We start from the raw sequence: 18,064 nt of genomic DNA, 5'->3' as shown, positions 1-18,064 counted from the left end.
TTCTCATTAAGAATCTATAATCTGGGCTGGGTGCGGTGGCTCACGCCTGTAATCCCAGCACTTTGGGAGGCCAAGGCGGGCGGATTACGAGGTCAGGAGATGGAGACCATCCTGGCTAACACAGTGAAACCCCGTCTCTACTAAAAATACAAAAAAATTAGCCGGGCGAGGTGGTGGGCGCCTCTAATCCCAGCTCCTCGGGAGGATGAGGCAGGAGAATGGCGTGAACCCGGGAGGCGGAGCTTGCAGTGAGCCGAGATCGTGCCACTGCACCCCAGCCTGGGAGACAGGGTGAGCCTCTGTCTCAAAAAAAAAAGAATCGGCAATCTATATACTCCAGGAGATGATACTAAATAGCATCTCAGGAATCAAAGACTTTACCTTGGACTCTCCACCTCCAAGGACGTTCACCATGACCTCCATCACAGTCTCGTGCATCCCCAGTGCCCTCATGAGATTAGGGTGCTGGTAAAACACTTTGTTATTCATAATATCCCTAGAAAGGACAATGGACGTATGGGGTAAAGCTCAGAGCAACATCTAAATAGTTAACCAAGTTCCTCATAAATCTTTTAGAAATAATTTATGTGAGTTGAAAAGTAAAAGCAATCACAGTATTTAATAAGCCACAACAATTAATGAATGTAATTGTTTTCCTCAAAAATATTGATAATTTACCAAAATTGGTTGACGAATGTCTATTCTTTTTCATTGTAATAAACATAGTAAATATGTAAACAGTTAAAATGAAATATACTTTTGACACATCATTCCTAATTTTATGGATATCCAACCATGTGTCCAACCTTCTTCTGGATAAAAATATGAATTAGTGTCATACCATGTTTATATAAAAATTCTTCATATATAAGTATCTCTGCTTTTCATATATATGCTGTTGTTAGTATTTATATATGCTGTTGTTAGTATTACAGTCAGTATTTGCGTATATAATTACAATAGTGTTATTTCTTATTACATTCATATTATCATTCTGACAAATACTTAAAAGGATTCATATTCTCCAAGAGAAACTGAGTATACATGAAGTCCAGGTACAAGTAATCTAACTCATTAAAACGGACATCCAGTTTCAAGAAACGGTGTTAGGTGATACCTAAAATGTCTCGTATTATCATTACTGCATTACATATTCTTGTAATATGTGTGTCAAGGTATTCCTAAGGGTCATAATGTTCAGGAGAAAGTATCACTCACTGCAAATAAAGAGCTCTGTTGATTTCTATTTTAACATAAATCAAATCGATGCCAAGAGTCTTTTCTATAAAACATTTTCTTGTTAGATCTAGAGCAAGAATATAACATACAGCCTATGAGAAAATTGAAACTTCTCTTCAAATCAGTTTCCTTTAATTGAATTACTCACCTATTCATTTAGTCATATGCAAAACTTCAGTTACTCTGGCTATATCAAGACAGTGGGATAGTATGATTTTTGCATTTATTATTTTTAATGAACAGGGCTTTTAGATAGCATAGGTCAGAAAAACAACTTCATGCCCAAGGCTAATATGGGTCTGACTTATTTCAAAGGTAAACAAAGGCAGCTTTTTCTTTTTATTGTCTCATTAATTCAAATCTTTGAATGAAGTAACTTCATTTTAAAATCTCATTTGCTTTTAGTTTTGGGTAAATTAAATAGCAGTCAGGCTATCATTTACTAAGAATCTCTCTGTGTTAAATATTTTGAATACCACAAAAAGAAGCATTTTGCTTTTTAACATCATTTTGAGTTTTATCACTAATGAATGATTTACTTTTTAATGGCACATATTACTGTTGTGTATTAAGAAAGAATATGATCTCCATTTTCTGGAAGGCTTTCTTTTTCATTTGGTTAATTAAGATAACCTCTTATGAGAGGCTTCCTCGGGTTAGATTTAAATATTAGTACTCAAATAAGACCTATGCTCATACAATTATAAAGACTCTAATATTTGCTTTTCTCAATTGGCTTTTTTGCTTTCCCTCTCTGTCCCATTAGTATATTTATTTTTAGTGTGCAACAATTATGAATTTTTAATAGAATCTTCCATCCATTTTTATAATTTTAAATACTTAATAGGTCCATGAGCAATACGCAATATTGTTTTCTGAGTTAAAATGTATAGAAATGATATGAAACAATCTGTATCATTATACACTTGTTTTCTTCCCTCAGGATTGTATTTGAGTTCTGTCAAAGAAAAACCTGGTATTCCATTTTATTCATTTTTTTCAAAGAACTAACTCTAAGTTGCTTTGATCAATTTTATTGTTTCTTTTGGTCTATTTTATTCATGTAGCAGTTACCTTTATTATCTCCTCTTTTGCCTGATATCTATGTAACTACATCAGCTTTTTTTTCTGCTAAATATTTGTCTTCTAATCACTGTTTAACATCCTATCTTCCAGAATTCTACATTTTTATGTTTAGGTATTGTTCTTAATGAACATCATAGAGCTTAATATATATAATTTTTATCTTTGTTATGATTTTGATTCCATCTTATTTTTTCTTTAATTATTTTTTAAAATATTTTAGATATTTAGGGGGTGCGAATACAGATTTCCTGCGTGCATATATTGTGTCGTGGTGGAGCCTGGGCTTTTACTGTACCACAAAAAAACAGCCTGGGCTTTGGTTGTACCATCACCTGAGTAGTGAACACTACTCAATAGGCAAATTTTCCATCTTATTTTCAAATCCCCGAACTATATAAACTTATTATTAATTATTGCTTAGATTTATACATGCATAGATCAGTAGTATACTCAATAAAACGTGTTGCATCCCATTCTTTTTCTCTGAATTCCGTTTTCTTCTCCCTAATGTATATATTAACATTTAGCATAAAAAATTTTAGAAGGTCTTCCAATGAGGGACTGTAAGTAAATATTCTGAAATATCTTTGTTTTATCCTCACTCTTGAATATGGGGTGTTAACTTTAACCCCCAAATCCACATGAAATGCAAGCTCATGATGCTGAATTCTCAGAAAAGTTGCTCCCCCTACCCCTTCTTTTTCCAAGGCCCAATAGATAAAGACAAGCTTCCTTATCATTTCCTGTTCATATTTCCAACTACCCACCTTGGATTTCAATGTGTTTTTTTATTTTTTTAATGTATTAAACACCACACAGACCTATGGATCAATGTGTTTTTATTGTCCTATGTTTTTATATATTATTTTACATTACTATGAGACTTAAAAAAAAACACTGAAAGATATTGGCTGTGTGCCACACTGTAAAATTAGTCTTGTTTCATTACTGAGCAACTTTCTAATTTAGCTTTTGTTTCTATCTCTAAAATGTGGCACACATACACCATGGAATACTATGCAGCCATAAAAAATGATGAGTTCACGTCCTTTGTAGGGACATGGATGAAACTGGAAATCATCATTCTCAGTAAACTATCGCAAGAACAAAAAACCAAATACCGCATATTCTCACTCATAGGTGGGAATTGAATAATGTGAACACATGGACACAGGAAGGGGAACATCACACTCTGGGGACTGTTGTGGGGTGGGGGGAGTGGGGAGGGATAGCATTGGGAGATATACCTAATGCTAGATGACGACTTAGTGGGTGCAGCGCACCAGCATGGCACATGTATACATATGTAACTAACCTGCACATTGTGCACATGTATCCTAGAACTTAGAATATGATAATAATAAATAAAAAAAAGAAAAGCTATTTAGTATAATAATCATATAATCCAGACAATATATTTTTATCAATGTAGTTAATGTACTACTCTATAGGTATAACAATTAGAAAACATTTACAAGACAAAGGGTTGTAGTAGTTAAATAATTTACCCTAATCCACGAATCATAAGCTTCTCTTCTTCTTTGCCCATTCTCACACTCAGCAGGGACCGAATCTGACCAAGGGATGCCAGCAGGTTGATGGTGTCCTCCACGGACACGCCATTTATCGTGTAGGTCTTTGGCAGGGCCCGAACAAGACCCCCAATGCCGTCATACTGCCGATGGAGCAACACAAACATGGCCCTCACCAGCTCGGGGTCTTCAATGACAGACTCCTGAGCCCATCGGACCATGGTCTCAGAGATCAGCTGCTGCAGAGTGGCTGCAAAGTCATTGTGGATATTTTTTAAAAGAAAAATAAGAGAAGACAAATCAGTTGGACATTTCAAGTCCATATCCTGTACCCCCAAATTGGTATTTCTATTTGTACCAGACTTGAAAACGCTCTAGATATTCTTTGAAGAAAATAACCTTCATTGGATGATACATATTTCAATACAGATCAGTTACAATCATGCAAAGATAAAAAAATACAAATCTTTCTTTAAAAATCATTCTTATAATTAAATAAGCTATAGTTATATCACTTTTTCAAAATTACCATTGGCAATTCATATGTAATTGAAGGTATGGCAATTAATATAAGGTGTCCTACTACTTTTATTTGTTTTGTTCTATTATTTTCTTCCCAGAAGGCCTGACATCATTTATCCTTATAAAGTTCAGTCACGGACATTCAAAAAGGTATGTTTATCCAACTGTCTCCTCAGTTGAGTCATTTGCACTAGTGACTACATATAATTATGTTTTCACTTAAAGTTGTATCCATATTTGTCATTTAAAATGTCTTCAAAAGGATTTGATTGTGAATTTATATTAAAGCAAAAAGTTACTACATACACAGAAAACTACTTTGCAATGTAACATGAAACATAGTAAACGTAAAAGCAATAGAAATGTCCAAATCTTTTCAAATAAACAGTGAAATTACCAAAATTAAGTGGGGTGACCAATTCATGCACGATGAGGCACTTAATCCTAGTATTAATATGATGGCTGACTTTCAAATTAGGCTGTTTTACTTTCATCTGGAAATTATTTAAGCAAAAACAAAAACTACCATTTTTAACCAAATACAAAATGCAAATAAAATGCCAACATATTCCCCTATATCTGAAAACCACACTGTCATTTTAACCACTCAAGATCATAAACTTGATAATAATAGAAAGTGATTCATAAGAAACGTTGAACTCTGGCCATGCACAGTGGCTCACTCCTGTAATCCCAGCACTTCGGGAATCTGAGGTGGGTGGATTGCTTGAGACCAGGAGTTCAACACCAGCCTGGCCAACATGGTAAAACTCAGTCTCTACTAAAAATATAAAAATTAATCAGGCGTCTTGGTGCATGCCTGTAATTCCAGCTACTCAGGAGGCTGAGACAGGGAAGCAGAGGTTGCAGTAAGCCGAAAATGCACCACTGCACTCCAGCCTGGGTGATGGAGCGAGACTGTCTCAAAAAACAAAACAAAACAAAACAAAAAAACAAAAAGAAAAAGAAAAGAAAGAAACATTGAACTCTGATTTTAAAGAAAACTTGACTCAAATTTGTGATTGTGACACTGAAGAATAAATTTAGAAGTAACTGTATGAATAAAGGTTTTCTGCTGTAAGTCAAAAAAAAAGTGCTGTAAAAGTTTTCATAAGTTTGTTTTTTTTATTTCAGGGAAAGCTATTAACAAAGCATTGCTGCATCTTAAAATCAATGCAGTCTTAGAAGTGAAGTAAAAAGTAGGCTGGATCCCTCAGACCTACTCAGAGTGCTGTGCCCAAGGCACTCACAGCCCAAGGGTGCTTATTATTCTGAAATAGGATATGGATCAACCAGAAGTATATAACAGTTTAGGAAATATTTCAGAACCAAAATATAAAGACAATATCTGTTTAAATTTTAAGAAAAAAGTTTAATTTGATGCAATAATATTTGAAAATCGACCTCATATTTAGATACGAAGGCTAAATTACTATACTTCCTTTTAACTTTCTCTTTATGGTCTCTGATAAAATACCTAAATTTCTAGTTCTCTATGGAGACCATCCATCTTTATCATGCTGCTACCTCTCAGTCTGTTGCTATACACATAGACTGATGCTGCTGTTTATTTCTGGGAGCTACAGGCATCTACTTAAGAGTCTGATTCTTGGAAGTTGCAAACTCAATTATCTCACTGGCTCATCCAGTAAAACATTCGTTCAAAGGATGAGTTAAGTGTCAGCAGTTGGGTCATTCTGCCAGCGCACTCTCATACTGCTTACAGGACTTTTTGGAGTCACTCTCAACTGGTTTTTCTGCTTGCTTCTTCTTCAGATATGTCACCTTTTCTACCAGGGATAGCAGACGCCCTCTAATTGTTAAATCACTGTTTCCATCCAGAGACCCATCTTCATCCAGCTCAATTCCTAGTATAAAAAAACAGAGAGGCAGAAAAAAATATTTAAAGAATACGCTTGGGCAAATAATTCTGAGGCCTTGTAATTTCTTTCATGCACAACTTACAGCAATGTCAAAAACATCTGACATTAAGTTAAGCAATCTTGCTTACCAGCCCTCATAAATAACATTCACTGGTCAGCCTCTTTTCTTCCTCTCTCTTTTTGTTCTATTCCTGTGGGCTCAGGGCTGTCACCCAGAACAAAATATAACACTGAGTAGCGACCAAAAAGACTCTCTTAGGGGCAAAGATCAATTCTGCTATTTGGGCTGACCCTTGGGCATCTCGGACTTCAGATACTGTCTGCCTAGACTTACAGTCCAGCCCTGCCTACACCATGCCCCCCAGACTTTAATTCTCCTCTCTTGCCTCCAAAAATTTTAGCAGTATTTTGGTTAGTTGAGAAACAGAGAGAACAGGCATAATTAGGTACCCTAAACCAGGGAATGCTTTATATCTGAAGCAGTAATTCTAAAGTTTTAAAGTATCCTTGTATTTCTAGGGATACTAGAATTCTAGTATCCCTGTATTTGTAGGGATACTAGAAATACAGGGATACTTGTAGAAAAAAAAAAAAAATATATATATATATACACACACATACATACACATTTCTACAAGGGATATTTGTAGAAATATATATATATACACACACACATACATGTACACACGTAGTATAATTTTCTGGGAGTCATTTAGTGGTACTTCATTCATAAACAAAATTAATATGCAAAGTGGTGTTTTTATTATCTTCATTAAAATAAGATAACCACCGGTTAAACCAGTGGCATTATTTTTATCTATAACTTTGAAAACAGCTGGTCCATTTTCTTTCACTGAATCATCAGACCTTATCTACACCACTGCATAAAGGAATAAAAACACACACACATCCAGAATACCGAATCAATTCCATTTTTAAAGTTCTTAGAATAAAAGGAGGGGAGACTTCCCTTAACAGATTTGGATTACTGACATACAACTTAATGTAGGGTTTCCATAAGCATTCACTAATTTCAAAAGATATAGTCTAAATTTTCTAGAAAGTACTCCCTCAACTGCTTTAAATACAACTGTTTGTGATCAAATTTCTTTCTTACATGAGAAAAAAACAGCTTCATTGAGGTTACTAAAAACGAAACTGTACATATTTTATCTGTGCAATATGAGCTTGGACACATGCATCCATCTGTGAAACCATCACCACCACCAGGAACAGACATAAATCCATCACCTCTAAGTTTCTTAGCACTTCTTTGTTTTGGGGGGTTTTGTTTGTTTGTTGTTGTTTTAAGAATACTTAACATGACATCTACCCTCTTAACAGAATTTTAAGTGCACAATACAGTATTGTGAACTAGAAGCACCCTGTTGTGCCATGGATCTCCAGAATTCATTCATCTTGTATAACCGAAACTTTGTACCCATTGACTAAACCAACCTTAACCTCCCTGCCAGAGGCACCTGGCCACATGTCCCCCTTCCCATTTCCTGCCACTAATGGAAAGAGGAAAAAGAGAGAAAGAATTTTGGTCATCTTCTGCTCAGTTTAACTGCCTCTCTGATTTCTCTATCCCTCAGGACTCCCCACATAGGGACAGTTATTTTGCCATTTTGCCATAATAATAAATGTTTTTATATAACTTTCTAACAGGTATCGTGTGTATTCGCGAAAATATTCGCATATACACTTAATTTTGTCTCAGGATATATGGATTAAAAACATACAATTAATAAGAGCTTTTAATCAAAAAGACCTTACCACAATGTGTCATCAAATCTTCATGGAAATCCAACAGTTGGTCACGAATTTCTTCTGGACATGGACATTCACTTTTGTCATCCTTAAAATTGAGAAGCATATTGATCTGAAAGTTTGAAAAACAAGAAAGAGGAAGAAAGAGGAAGAAAAGAAAGGTGAATTCAAGAATGGCACAGCAGGGCCGGGCGGAGTGGCTCATGCCTGTAATCCCAGCCATCTGGGAGGCTGAGGTGGGCAGATCACGAGGTCAGGATTTTGAGACCAGCCTGGCCAACATGGTGAAGACCCATCTCTACTAAAAATACAAAAATTAGTTGGGTGTGGTGGTGCATGCCTGTAGTCCCAGCTACTGAGGAGGCTGAGGCAGCAGAATTGCTTGAACCTGGGAGGTGGAGGTTGCAGTGAGCCAAGATTGTGCCACTACACTCCAGCCTGGGTGACAGAGTGAGACTTTGTCTCAAAAAAAAAAAAAAAAAAAAAGAAAGAAAGAAAGAAACAAAGAAAGGCACAACTACCACAAAAGCAAAAATGCTCAAAATCTCTGATTATTCATAAATTATTCCTCCACAGGTGTCCATCACACAATCCAACCAGTACCACAGAATAAATCAAATCATCCATAGCTTAACAAGCTGCAAAATAGTCATACAACGTTTCTTCCTCTTTCTCAATTCCACAATATGTTAGACTCTTGTATACTTTAAGAATTCTTAACTAAGAGATCTAAATGCTATTTTTAAAAAGTATTGTATCATGCTTATCCTAAATTTCCATTATTTTCTAGCTAACATCTCTATTGAATATTTATTGAATATTTACAAGAACTCTTTTTGAGAAGAACACAGACACCAAGAAGAAGGAAAAATATAATTGAAAAGTAACACAGGTTTGAGTATCCCTTATCTGAAATGCTTGGGGCCAGAAGTGTTTCAGATCTAGGATTTCTTTTTCAGAGTTTGGAATACAATCACCCTTTAGTATCCATGGAGGATTGGTTCCAGGACTCTCCATAGAGATGAAAAGCCACAGACAATCAAGTCTTCTATATGAAATGGCACAGAAATTGCATATAACCTATGTATATCCTCTCATATATTTTAAATCATCTCTAAATTACTTATAATACCCAAGACAGTGCTGACACATCACTTCATTTAAGTGGATTAGACATAGTACTTGGTGCACAGCAAATTCAAGTTTTGTGTTTCAGAACTTTGTGGAATTTTTTTTCTGAATGTTTTCAATATACAGTTGGTTGAATCCATAGATGCAGAACCCACAGATAGAGAGGACCAGCTCCATCTGCATACACATGAGCTATTTTGAGGATAGAACCCAAGTCTAAAAATGAAATTCATCTATGTTTCATACACACCTTACACACATAGCCTGAAGGAAATTTTATAAAATATTTTAAATAATTTTGTGCATGAAATAAACTTTGTACTAAGTATTTACGTGTGGAATTTTCCACTTGTGGTATCATTTCAGTGCTCAAAATGTTTTGGATTTTGGAGTATTCTGGGTTTTGAATTTTCATATTCGGCATGGTTAATCTTTATAAGGGATAACTACGCTGCTGCTAACATTAATGGTTCAGTTAAACTGCGGGAAACTTTACCATTTATGTTTGAACAATACTATTAAATTTATAAATTCGGAAGAGAAAGATGCTTTCCCATAATTTTCCTTTAAGAAACTATTTTAGATTTTCTTTTTGGCATTTACGTGATTTTTTTTCCCTAAACATTTATTTTGATATAATTATAGACTTATATGCTATTGTAAGAAATAATACAGAGAGACTTCAAGTACACTTTATGCAGTTTCCCGATTGGTAACACTTTGCAAAACTGTAGTACAATCTCATAACCAGGATAGCAACATTAGTGCAGTCAAAATAGAGGATAATTCCTTTATCTCAAAGATCCCTCCTGTTACCCTTTCATGAGCATACCCACATCCCTCTGTCTGCCCCTTATCCTTAAGTCGTGGCAACCACAAATTTGTTTTCCATCTCTATGGTTTTGTCATTGCAAGAATGTTACATAAATGGAATCAAATAGTATGTATGCATGTATTCCCATACGATCCTTTAAAAAATATTTAATTGGTAAATATTAATTGTATGTATTTATGAGGTACCATGTGATGTTTCGATATATGTATACATTGTAGAAAGATTAAATCAAGATAATTAACATATTCATCAGCTCATCTACTTATCGTTATTTCAAAGGTGAGAAGAAAAAATCCCATATGATCACCTGAAGTCAGCAGGGTGTGCCATGATAAGTAGTTTCATTCCTGGTATGGGTAATTTGTATCTTCTCTTTTTCTTTGTCAGTCGTTTTAGAGGTTTGTCAACTTTATTGCTATTTTTTAAAAACCAGCTTTTGGATCCATTTTTTCTATTGTCCTGTTTTCAGTTTCATTACTTTCTGTTATTATCTACATTAGTGACTTCTTTCTGCTTGCTTTAGGTTTATTTTACTCTTTGTTTTCAAAATTCTTGAAGTGGCAGGTCAGGTTATTGATCTGAGTGGTTTCTGCTTTTTAAATGTAAGCATTGAGTGTTATAAATTTCCCTCTTGGCCTTGCTTTAGCTGTGGCAAAAATTTTCAAATGTGATGTGTCCAATTTCTTTTAGTTTAATGAATCTTTAAATTTCTCCCCATACTTCCTCCTCAAACCATAGATTATTTAGAAGTGTGTTGTTTAGTATCTCTAAGAGTTTGGAGATTTTCCAGTTACCTTTCTGTTACTGATTTCTAATTTGATTACAATGTGATAAAAAAAATGTGTATGATTTCAACTTTTAAAAATTTCTTGAGGTTATTTTATGGCCCAGGATATGTTCCATCTTAGCAAATGTTTCATGGACACTTGAAAAGAGTGTGTACCTTGTTGTTGGGTGGAGTAGTCTACAAACCTTGATAGATCTATTATTTGATGATAGTGTGGAGTTTTTCCGTGTCATAGCTGATTTTTCTGTTCAGCTGTTCTATCAACTGAGAGAGGAGTCTTGAATTCTGCAAGATAATTTTGGATTTGTCTATTTCTCCTTTCAGTTCTATCAGTTTTGGCTTCACATATTTTGCTTTGTTGTTTAATTCATATATATTTATCTTCTTGGTGGACTAACCATTATGTATTATCCTTATCTCTTTGGTAATTTTCTGTGCTCTGAAGTCAACTTTATGTAACTGCTTTATTTTGATTAATATTTTAATAATACATATTCCTTTAACTTTTCCCTTTTAATCTGTATACATTATTATATTTGAAGTGAGTTTCTCATAGCAAGCATATAGTTAGATTGAGTTTTATAAATTCACCCTGCCAATTTATTGTAATTGGTATATTTAGATTATTTATATTTGTGTAATTATTGATATGCCATGACTTCGGTCTGTCATTTCACCTGTGGTTTCGTTTGTTCTGATTTATTTTTACTGACTTGCTATGCACTACTTGAACAATATTTAGAATCCTATTTTGATTTATCTGTGGTACTTCTCAGTGTATCTCTTTGTACAGCTTTTCTAGTGCTTGCTCTGAGTATTATTTTATATACATACCTAACATACAGTCTACTGGTATTGATGGTGTACCAGATGGTACAATGTCAACACCAGTAGACTTCAGTTTGAGTGAAGGATAGAAACCTTATCTCCCTTTCTGTTCCTTTATTCTCCTCTGTTTATAATTTTTAAATATTCCCTATACATATATTTAGAAACACATCAGTTTTATGATTTTTGCTTCAACCATCAATCATAAATTAGAAAACTCCAGAGAATAAAAATGCACTGTATTCACCATATTACAACATTTCCCAGTGTTAATTTCTTCCTTTCTGAATTTTCCAAATTTCCTTCATTTTTCATTTTCCTTATATTTAAAGAACTTCCTTTAGCATTCTTTTAGGGTAGGTCTGCTGTAGTCAAATTCTTACAACTTCCTGTCATTTGAGAATGTCTTGATTTCCCCTTCGTTCCTTAAGAGTATTTTCAAAGTACATAGAACTCTGAGGTGATAGTCTCTTCTTTCAGCATTTGAAAATTGTTGTGCCACTTCCTTCTGCCCTCCATACTTTCTAATGAGAAATCTGCTGTCACTCAAATTGTTTTTCCCCCTGTAGGCAGTGTCATTTCTTTAAAGACTCTGTCTTTAATTTTTTCAGAAATTTGACTATGATGTGTCTCGGTAAAGATTTATGTTTATCTTATACGGAATGTACTCATCTTCTTGAATCTCTCACTTCATATCTTTTACTGAACTTGAAAAGTTTTCAGCATTATTTTCTTCAGTTCACCCTCTTTCTCCTATCCTCTGAGACTCCAACATCACAAATGTTAGATCTTTTGTTATATTCATCTTCATCTTTTCTTCAGATGGGGTAGTTGATGTCACCCTCTCTTCAGTCACTGATTGTTCCTTCTTCTCCCTTCATTCTGCTTTTAAGCCCATTCATTGAGTTTTAAAATTTCAGTGATTATATTTTTCAGATTTAAAATTTCCATTTGGTTCTTTGTCATATATTTTGTTTCTCTGCTGTTGAGGCTTTCTATTTTTTTTCCATTTTGAAGGAATTACACGGCGATTGCTTTCAAAACTTCATCAGATAATTTTAACATCTTTGTTATCTCAGTGTTGGTGCTTATTGATTGGTTTTTTCATTCAAGTTTTCCTTGGTTCTTCACACACATGATTTTTAATTGAAATCTCAACATTTTGAGGATTATGCTAGGAGCTCTGGGTCTTATTTATAACTCTGTTTCACCTGGTTTCCTCTGACCCCATCCAGCAGGAGAAGGGCTTAGGGTATCTTATTGCTGCCAGGTGGGAGGCGAAGTCCATTTTCCCACTCAGCCTCCTTGGACAACTGGAGGAGGGAAGGGACCCTGTTACTGTTGGGCAGTGGTAAAAAGTTCTGGTTCCTCATTAGACCTATACTGATGTGAACCTTGCTAGAAAGGTAAGAGTGTCTTGTTACTTCTCCTTCCATAACCTCTACTGATACTTTGGAAGAAATGGGCCTTGTTACTACTCAGCGGGGATAAAGTCCCAGCTCTGTCCTCTACTGGGACACCTTGTTACAGCCTGGTGAGAGTGGAAGTCAAGGTTCCCCACTCAGCCTGTGCCCAGTGTGGGTGGGGAACAGTTTTTTCTGTGGTTTTTGGCTGCAGTAGTGCAGTTATTATCTAACACATTTCTGTCTTGCTAAGCTGCCCCTTCCCAGATCCTTTGTCTAGAAAGAGGAGGCTTTTGTTGCAGCTTTTCTTGTCTATGCCCGTTGGTGTCTCCTGGTTGTCGGCTTCTTTAGCTTCAAATCTGGGATAGATGAGGCAAAAAGAAAATCCAGGGAACTCACCACCATGTTGTTCCTTGGGTCCTGAGTTCTGTAGCCAACCTCCCTTCTTCTCTCTATCTTTCAGAGTCTTCTTATGTTGTCTTCTTTGTAATGTCCAGGGTTTTAGTTGTACTTAAAAGGAAGAATTGGGAAAAGCACATGTACTCCATCTTTCCAGAAGCAGAAGTTTCCCAACAGTAGTTTAACAGAGTTAATCTGGAAGAGGCTGGACCTGTTCTCTGCTGAATAAATGCTGTTTATAACAATTAAGAAAATTCCACATCCCTTTCCTCAAAGAAATTACATTCTGGTGAGAAAAAAAAAATTCTGTAATTAGTCCCTATAAACACTTTCATTCTGAGCTACCCTGGATAGAGAAGAAAATGGTAAGGGTAAGAAATCAAAAAAGACATCTGTGAATTACATTGTTTAACACCATCCCTACGCCAGTAACTTCCCACACTCTGAGGCCCACTCTGAGGTAGATTCCAGAAAATTTACATCCCCCAACTAGCCCATTCTCTGATATAGGCAGGTGCCCTTTGTTCTGTTGTGCCCTCAGGAGACCTGACTTTGGGGGTAAGCAATGAAAGGAAGAAACCACAAGCAGGTAATCAGTCTTCCGGCAAGCAAGGTGGAAGAGACATGTGTTTCTTCTATGGTAGGCACAAATGGAAAGCCTCTAGCATCGAGTCCTAGGAATCAAAAATTCCTGTGAGTGGAAGATGATGAAGACCCATTTGTGGTTGAAATTTGCTCCTATTTGAAGAACTTCAGACTCTGGCATATCTTGGCCTTCTCAAAGAGTCGGTGATATACCTGATATCTTCTAATAAGTCCCTCTTTTGTTTAAACTAACCAAAGAAATTCTTTTGGTGAAACTAAGAATACTAACTAAATCAACTTGAAGACTTTAAACAGAACAAGGAAAACAAGACATGCGAGTTATATAATTTTGCAAGGCAGAGATCCTGAATGACTAAAAGCCAACATAAATACGAAGAATTTTCATTTCATTTCTGTACCTGTTCTTGAGGTGGTGATCTAAATTCCTTTGTTTTCCTGGCTGTGAGTGCAGCTGACATGTTTAAGGCTTGCATGACTTCGTTGTATCGGAAACGTTGATTGTCTTGGAGCTTAGCCACAAAATCATCTGAAAAGGCTACAATGGCTTCTATCCGGTGCCGGACCTGGCAGTCACAGAGGTACTGAAGCAGTAGGCACATCTAAGAGACCATTAAAAAGACACCAAATTTAATTTCTAAATCCTTTAATAATGTGTATGAAATCATAATCTGTGGTAAACATCCTTAGTTGCCTACTCTTCTCTCTTAGAAACAGAATCCTGATTTTGTATAGGCAGCAATGTGCTCGGTCCCAGGAGATGAAACATAATTTGTATAAGCAAAAATGGCAAATAAATGTCCCTTTAGTGGATGTTAACTGATATGGTCTGGTTCTTTCCCCATGAAATCTCACTTTGAATTGTAATAACTCCCACATGTCAAGGGCGGGGCTGGGTGGAGATAACTGAATCATGAGGGTGCCTTCCCCCATGCTGTTCTCTTGGTAGTGAATAAGTCTCACAAGATCTGATGGTTTTATAAATGGGAGTTCCCCTGCACATGCCCTCTTGCCTGCCACCATGTAAGATGTGACTTTGCTCCTCATTTGCCTTTCGCCAGGATTATGAGGCCTCCCCAGCCATGTGGAACTGTGAGTCCATTAAACCTTTTCCCTTTATAAATTACTCAGTCTCAGGTATGTCTTTATTAGCAGTGTGAGAACGGACTAATACACTTACCCTCCCAGCCTCCCTTTCAGCCACAGGTGCAATGGCCAATGAAATATATAAGGGAAAGTTTGCTAAGGGTCTTCTGGGAAAGATATTCCATCAGTGATAAGAGACTAGAGTTCCCTTCTTTCAAAATGAGTGTAACTGGGTGATGACATGATTACTGCAGAAAGAATAAGGTGAGCATTTTAGGAAGAAAACCACAGGCTGAGGATCACAGAGCAGAAAAATATTAAGATCTGGGTTATGGATGAGATCATTGAACTGCTGTACCAATTCTAGAAATCTAAACTTAAGACAATTAAGTGGTGAATGCTCATTCATTCAGTGATTAGCTGGGTCTTTCTCCTACTGAAAACCAAAAGGATTTATAACTGAGTGAGTATGTTGGTAGAAACATTTCTAAGAGAGAATGCTCTGGCAAATTTTAAAAAAATCTATACACTCAATACCAATTGTGATATAAATACATGACAGTGTCAAAGAGGACCTTAAAACCCTCTGTGTCACCATCTACAATATAACCATTTCTATCAGTGCCATCTCTGAAGTAGTCACAGTGTCCAACCCTTTTTCTCCATCTCCTTTGCCCCACCCTCCTCTGAGCATGGTCTCCTAGAGTTTGGACCAGCAAGAAAGCCTCCTGACTAACCAGATACTAGATCACACTCTCTTTCCTCCCTTATCGATTTTCCTACCAGCAGCCACACTGGCCTTTTCCTGCCTCAGGACATTTGCTGGGCTATTTGTTTTGCATGGAAAGCTCCTAGAACACCCTGCCCTGTTCCTTTTTCTTGTAACTGCCAAGCACAACTCTTAAATCTGAACTCAGCTTAAAAGTCAAAATCTCTGAGGGGTCTTCTCCCTCATCTTTCTAACAGTAATCCAGTCTAAATGTTCTTTCTTTTAGTAATCCATTCTTTGCCTTCAGAGTATTTAATGCAATTAGCAATAAGATTTTTTAATGCATAAATGAGTGTATATTTCCTTAGAGGCTGTGAGATTCTGAAAGGCAGGGTTCACTTGTGTTTCCCCTAAGTGCATACCCAGAGTAAGGCTTCAGTCAATGCTGACTAAAGGAACGAGGAGCAAAAAAGCAGGTCAGCGATGCAAACATCCAATTGACTTTAATAAACAGAGGAGACATTAATAAAGGACCCTTTAGACATCTTGAGGAGCATAAAGACAGCCAGTGTGTCTGATTCCTTAAAAACATACTAAGGTGGCTGGGTGCAGTGGCTTACACTTGTAATCCTAGCATTTTGGGAGCATGAGGAGTGAGGAACACTTGAGTCCAGGAGTTTGACACCAGCCTGGGCAATAGAGCGAGACCTCATTTCGACTAAAAATAAAAAAAAAAAATTAACTGGGCATGGTGGCATGCCTACAGTCCCAGCTGCTGTAGAAGCTGAGGTGGGAGGATGGCTTGAGCCCAGGAGTTCTAGGCTGCAGTGAGCTATGATTGCACCACCACTGCACTCCAGCCTGGGTGACTGAGTGAGACCCTGTCTCAAAAGAACAAAACAAAAGCATACTAGGGGAAAGTAAAACCCTGCTATGTGACAATGGGTACATCTACTGGTAAACAAGTATTCTAAGGTTGGTAAGAGTGGAAATATGGGTGGAAAGGGGTATTTGATGGCTTGTATTTCAGGTATTCCAATGTAATGAAGGTAAAAAGCATCTGGGAAACAAGAGGAGACGGCTAATGAATAAGAGGGAAAAGAATAGGAAGTTAGTTAATTTTATGAAGAACTACCATTACACAGGAATGCAAAGAAATAAACACACACACACAGAAAGAAACAAAGGCATGTTCCAATACCTTAATGCTTAGCAATTCTGAAATTCACTCAAGTCTCTTGTTGTGATTACCTGCAATTTAACTGGCTCTGGCAGTTTCATTTGGAGCAGGCCTTCCTTGGGCCGCTTGCCCCCCTTGGCTTCTTCCTCACCAGCTCCTTGCAGCTTTGCATCGTCCACACTGAGCTCTTTCTCCAGCGTGTCACTCTCCTCCTCCGGAGTGGCAGCTTCTTTAAACACACTGGGCTCAATCAACTGCAAGATGTGCTTCAAGTCCTCATTGTGAAAGATGCCCATGATCAGCAGGGTATAGAAAAGCTTGATGAGAGGTACAAAGAGGAATTCAGTAGTCCCTCCAACTGGGTCCCGGGCATGAAGACTGCCCTCTTTAACAGCTTCTGTCAGCATCTGTATGGTTTTGGACTTGAGGATGTCCAGTGGGAACTCTGGACTGTACTGGTAACATTCATTACTAATGCTTACAAAACTCGGGGAGGAAAACTGCATCCGTGGCCTGAGGGAGGTGCTGAGGCCGATCCCTGGAAGGCCGTGCTTTTTGTTCTCATCAGGGAACAGGGTAATGCTCTTCGTCTCTTCCGTCATGGGGACAATGTATTCGTTGTTCATCATGAGCCTGGCAGTGGCATAGGAGCTCAGGTGGATGTCAATCAGCAGGTCATAGTAGCCAGCACGCAGCAAACCAGGCATGTACTTGTTCTCAATGGCATAGAGGAGCTGAGGTTCATCCACATGGCTGCACAGGGCATGGGCCACCCGGTGGTTCCCAAGAGCACAGACGGCTGAGTAGAGCCGGAGAGTGTGATAGTGAAATTTCAGCAATTCCTCCTGCTCTGTCAACTCTAAGATGTCAACAGATCTGTAGAAGGGAGGAGAGTGGTAGTAAGATTAGAAATGAATGATTTTTTAAAATCTGAATCAGAGGAGAAATCAGTATGCACTGTAAATTTGAAGGAAAAAAGTTATGGGAATAGACACTGCAGGTTGAACATCCCTAATCTGAAATGCTTGGGACCAGAATTGTTTGGATTTGGGACTTTATTCAGACTTT

At 37.0% G+C, this 18,064-nt stretch overlaps 1 protein-coding gene across 3 annotated transcripts in view; it reads right to left on the bottom strand.

Annotated features, from left to right (window-relative positions):
• The window catches only part of RYR2 (ryanodine receptor 2), a 790,171-nt gene that overhangs the window by 201,203 nt on the left and 570,904 nt on the right, over nt 1–18,064 (bottom strand). For all 3 annotated transcript variants that reach the window (XM_063708024.1, XM_063708025.1, XM_063708026.1), the window contains exons 36-41: nt 17,068–17,872; nt 14,423–14,623; nt 8,042–8,147; nt 6,104–6,247; nt 3,834–4,107; nt 382–496 (exon numbers count right to left, since the gene is read on the bottom strand). In XM_063708024.1, the coding sequence (XP_063564094.1) occupies nt 382–496; nt 3,834–4,107; nt 6,104–6,247; nt 8,042–8,147; nt 14,423–14,623; nt 17,068–17,872 (1,645 nt within the window). The remainder of the gene's footprint in view (nt 1–381; nt 497–3,833; nt 4,108–6,103; nt 6,248–8,041; nt 8,148–14,422; nt 14,624–17,067; nt 17,873–18,064) is intronic.

Source organism: Gorilla gorilla, chromosome 1 (genome assembly GCF_029281585.2).
Source record: "Gorilla gorilla gorilla isolate KB3781 chromosome 1, NHGRI_mGorGor1-v2.1_pri, whole genome shotgun sequence".
Taxonomy (NCBI): Eukaryota; Metazoa; Chordata; class Mammalia; order Primates; family Hominidae; genus Gorilla; species Gorilla gorilla.
The sequence above is the reverse complement of the archived record's forward strand: the minus strand, read 5'-3'. Positions and strand labels throughout refer to the sequence as shown.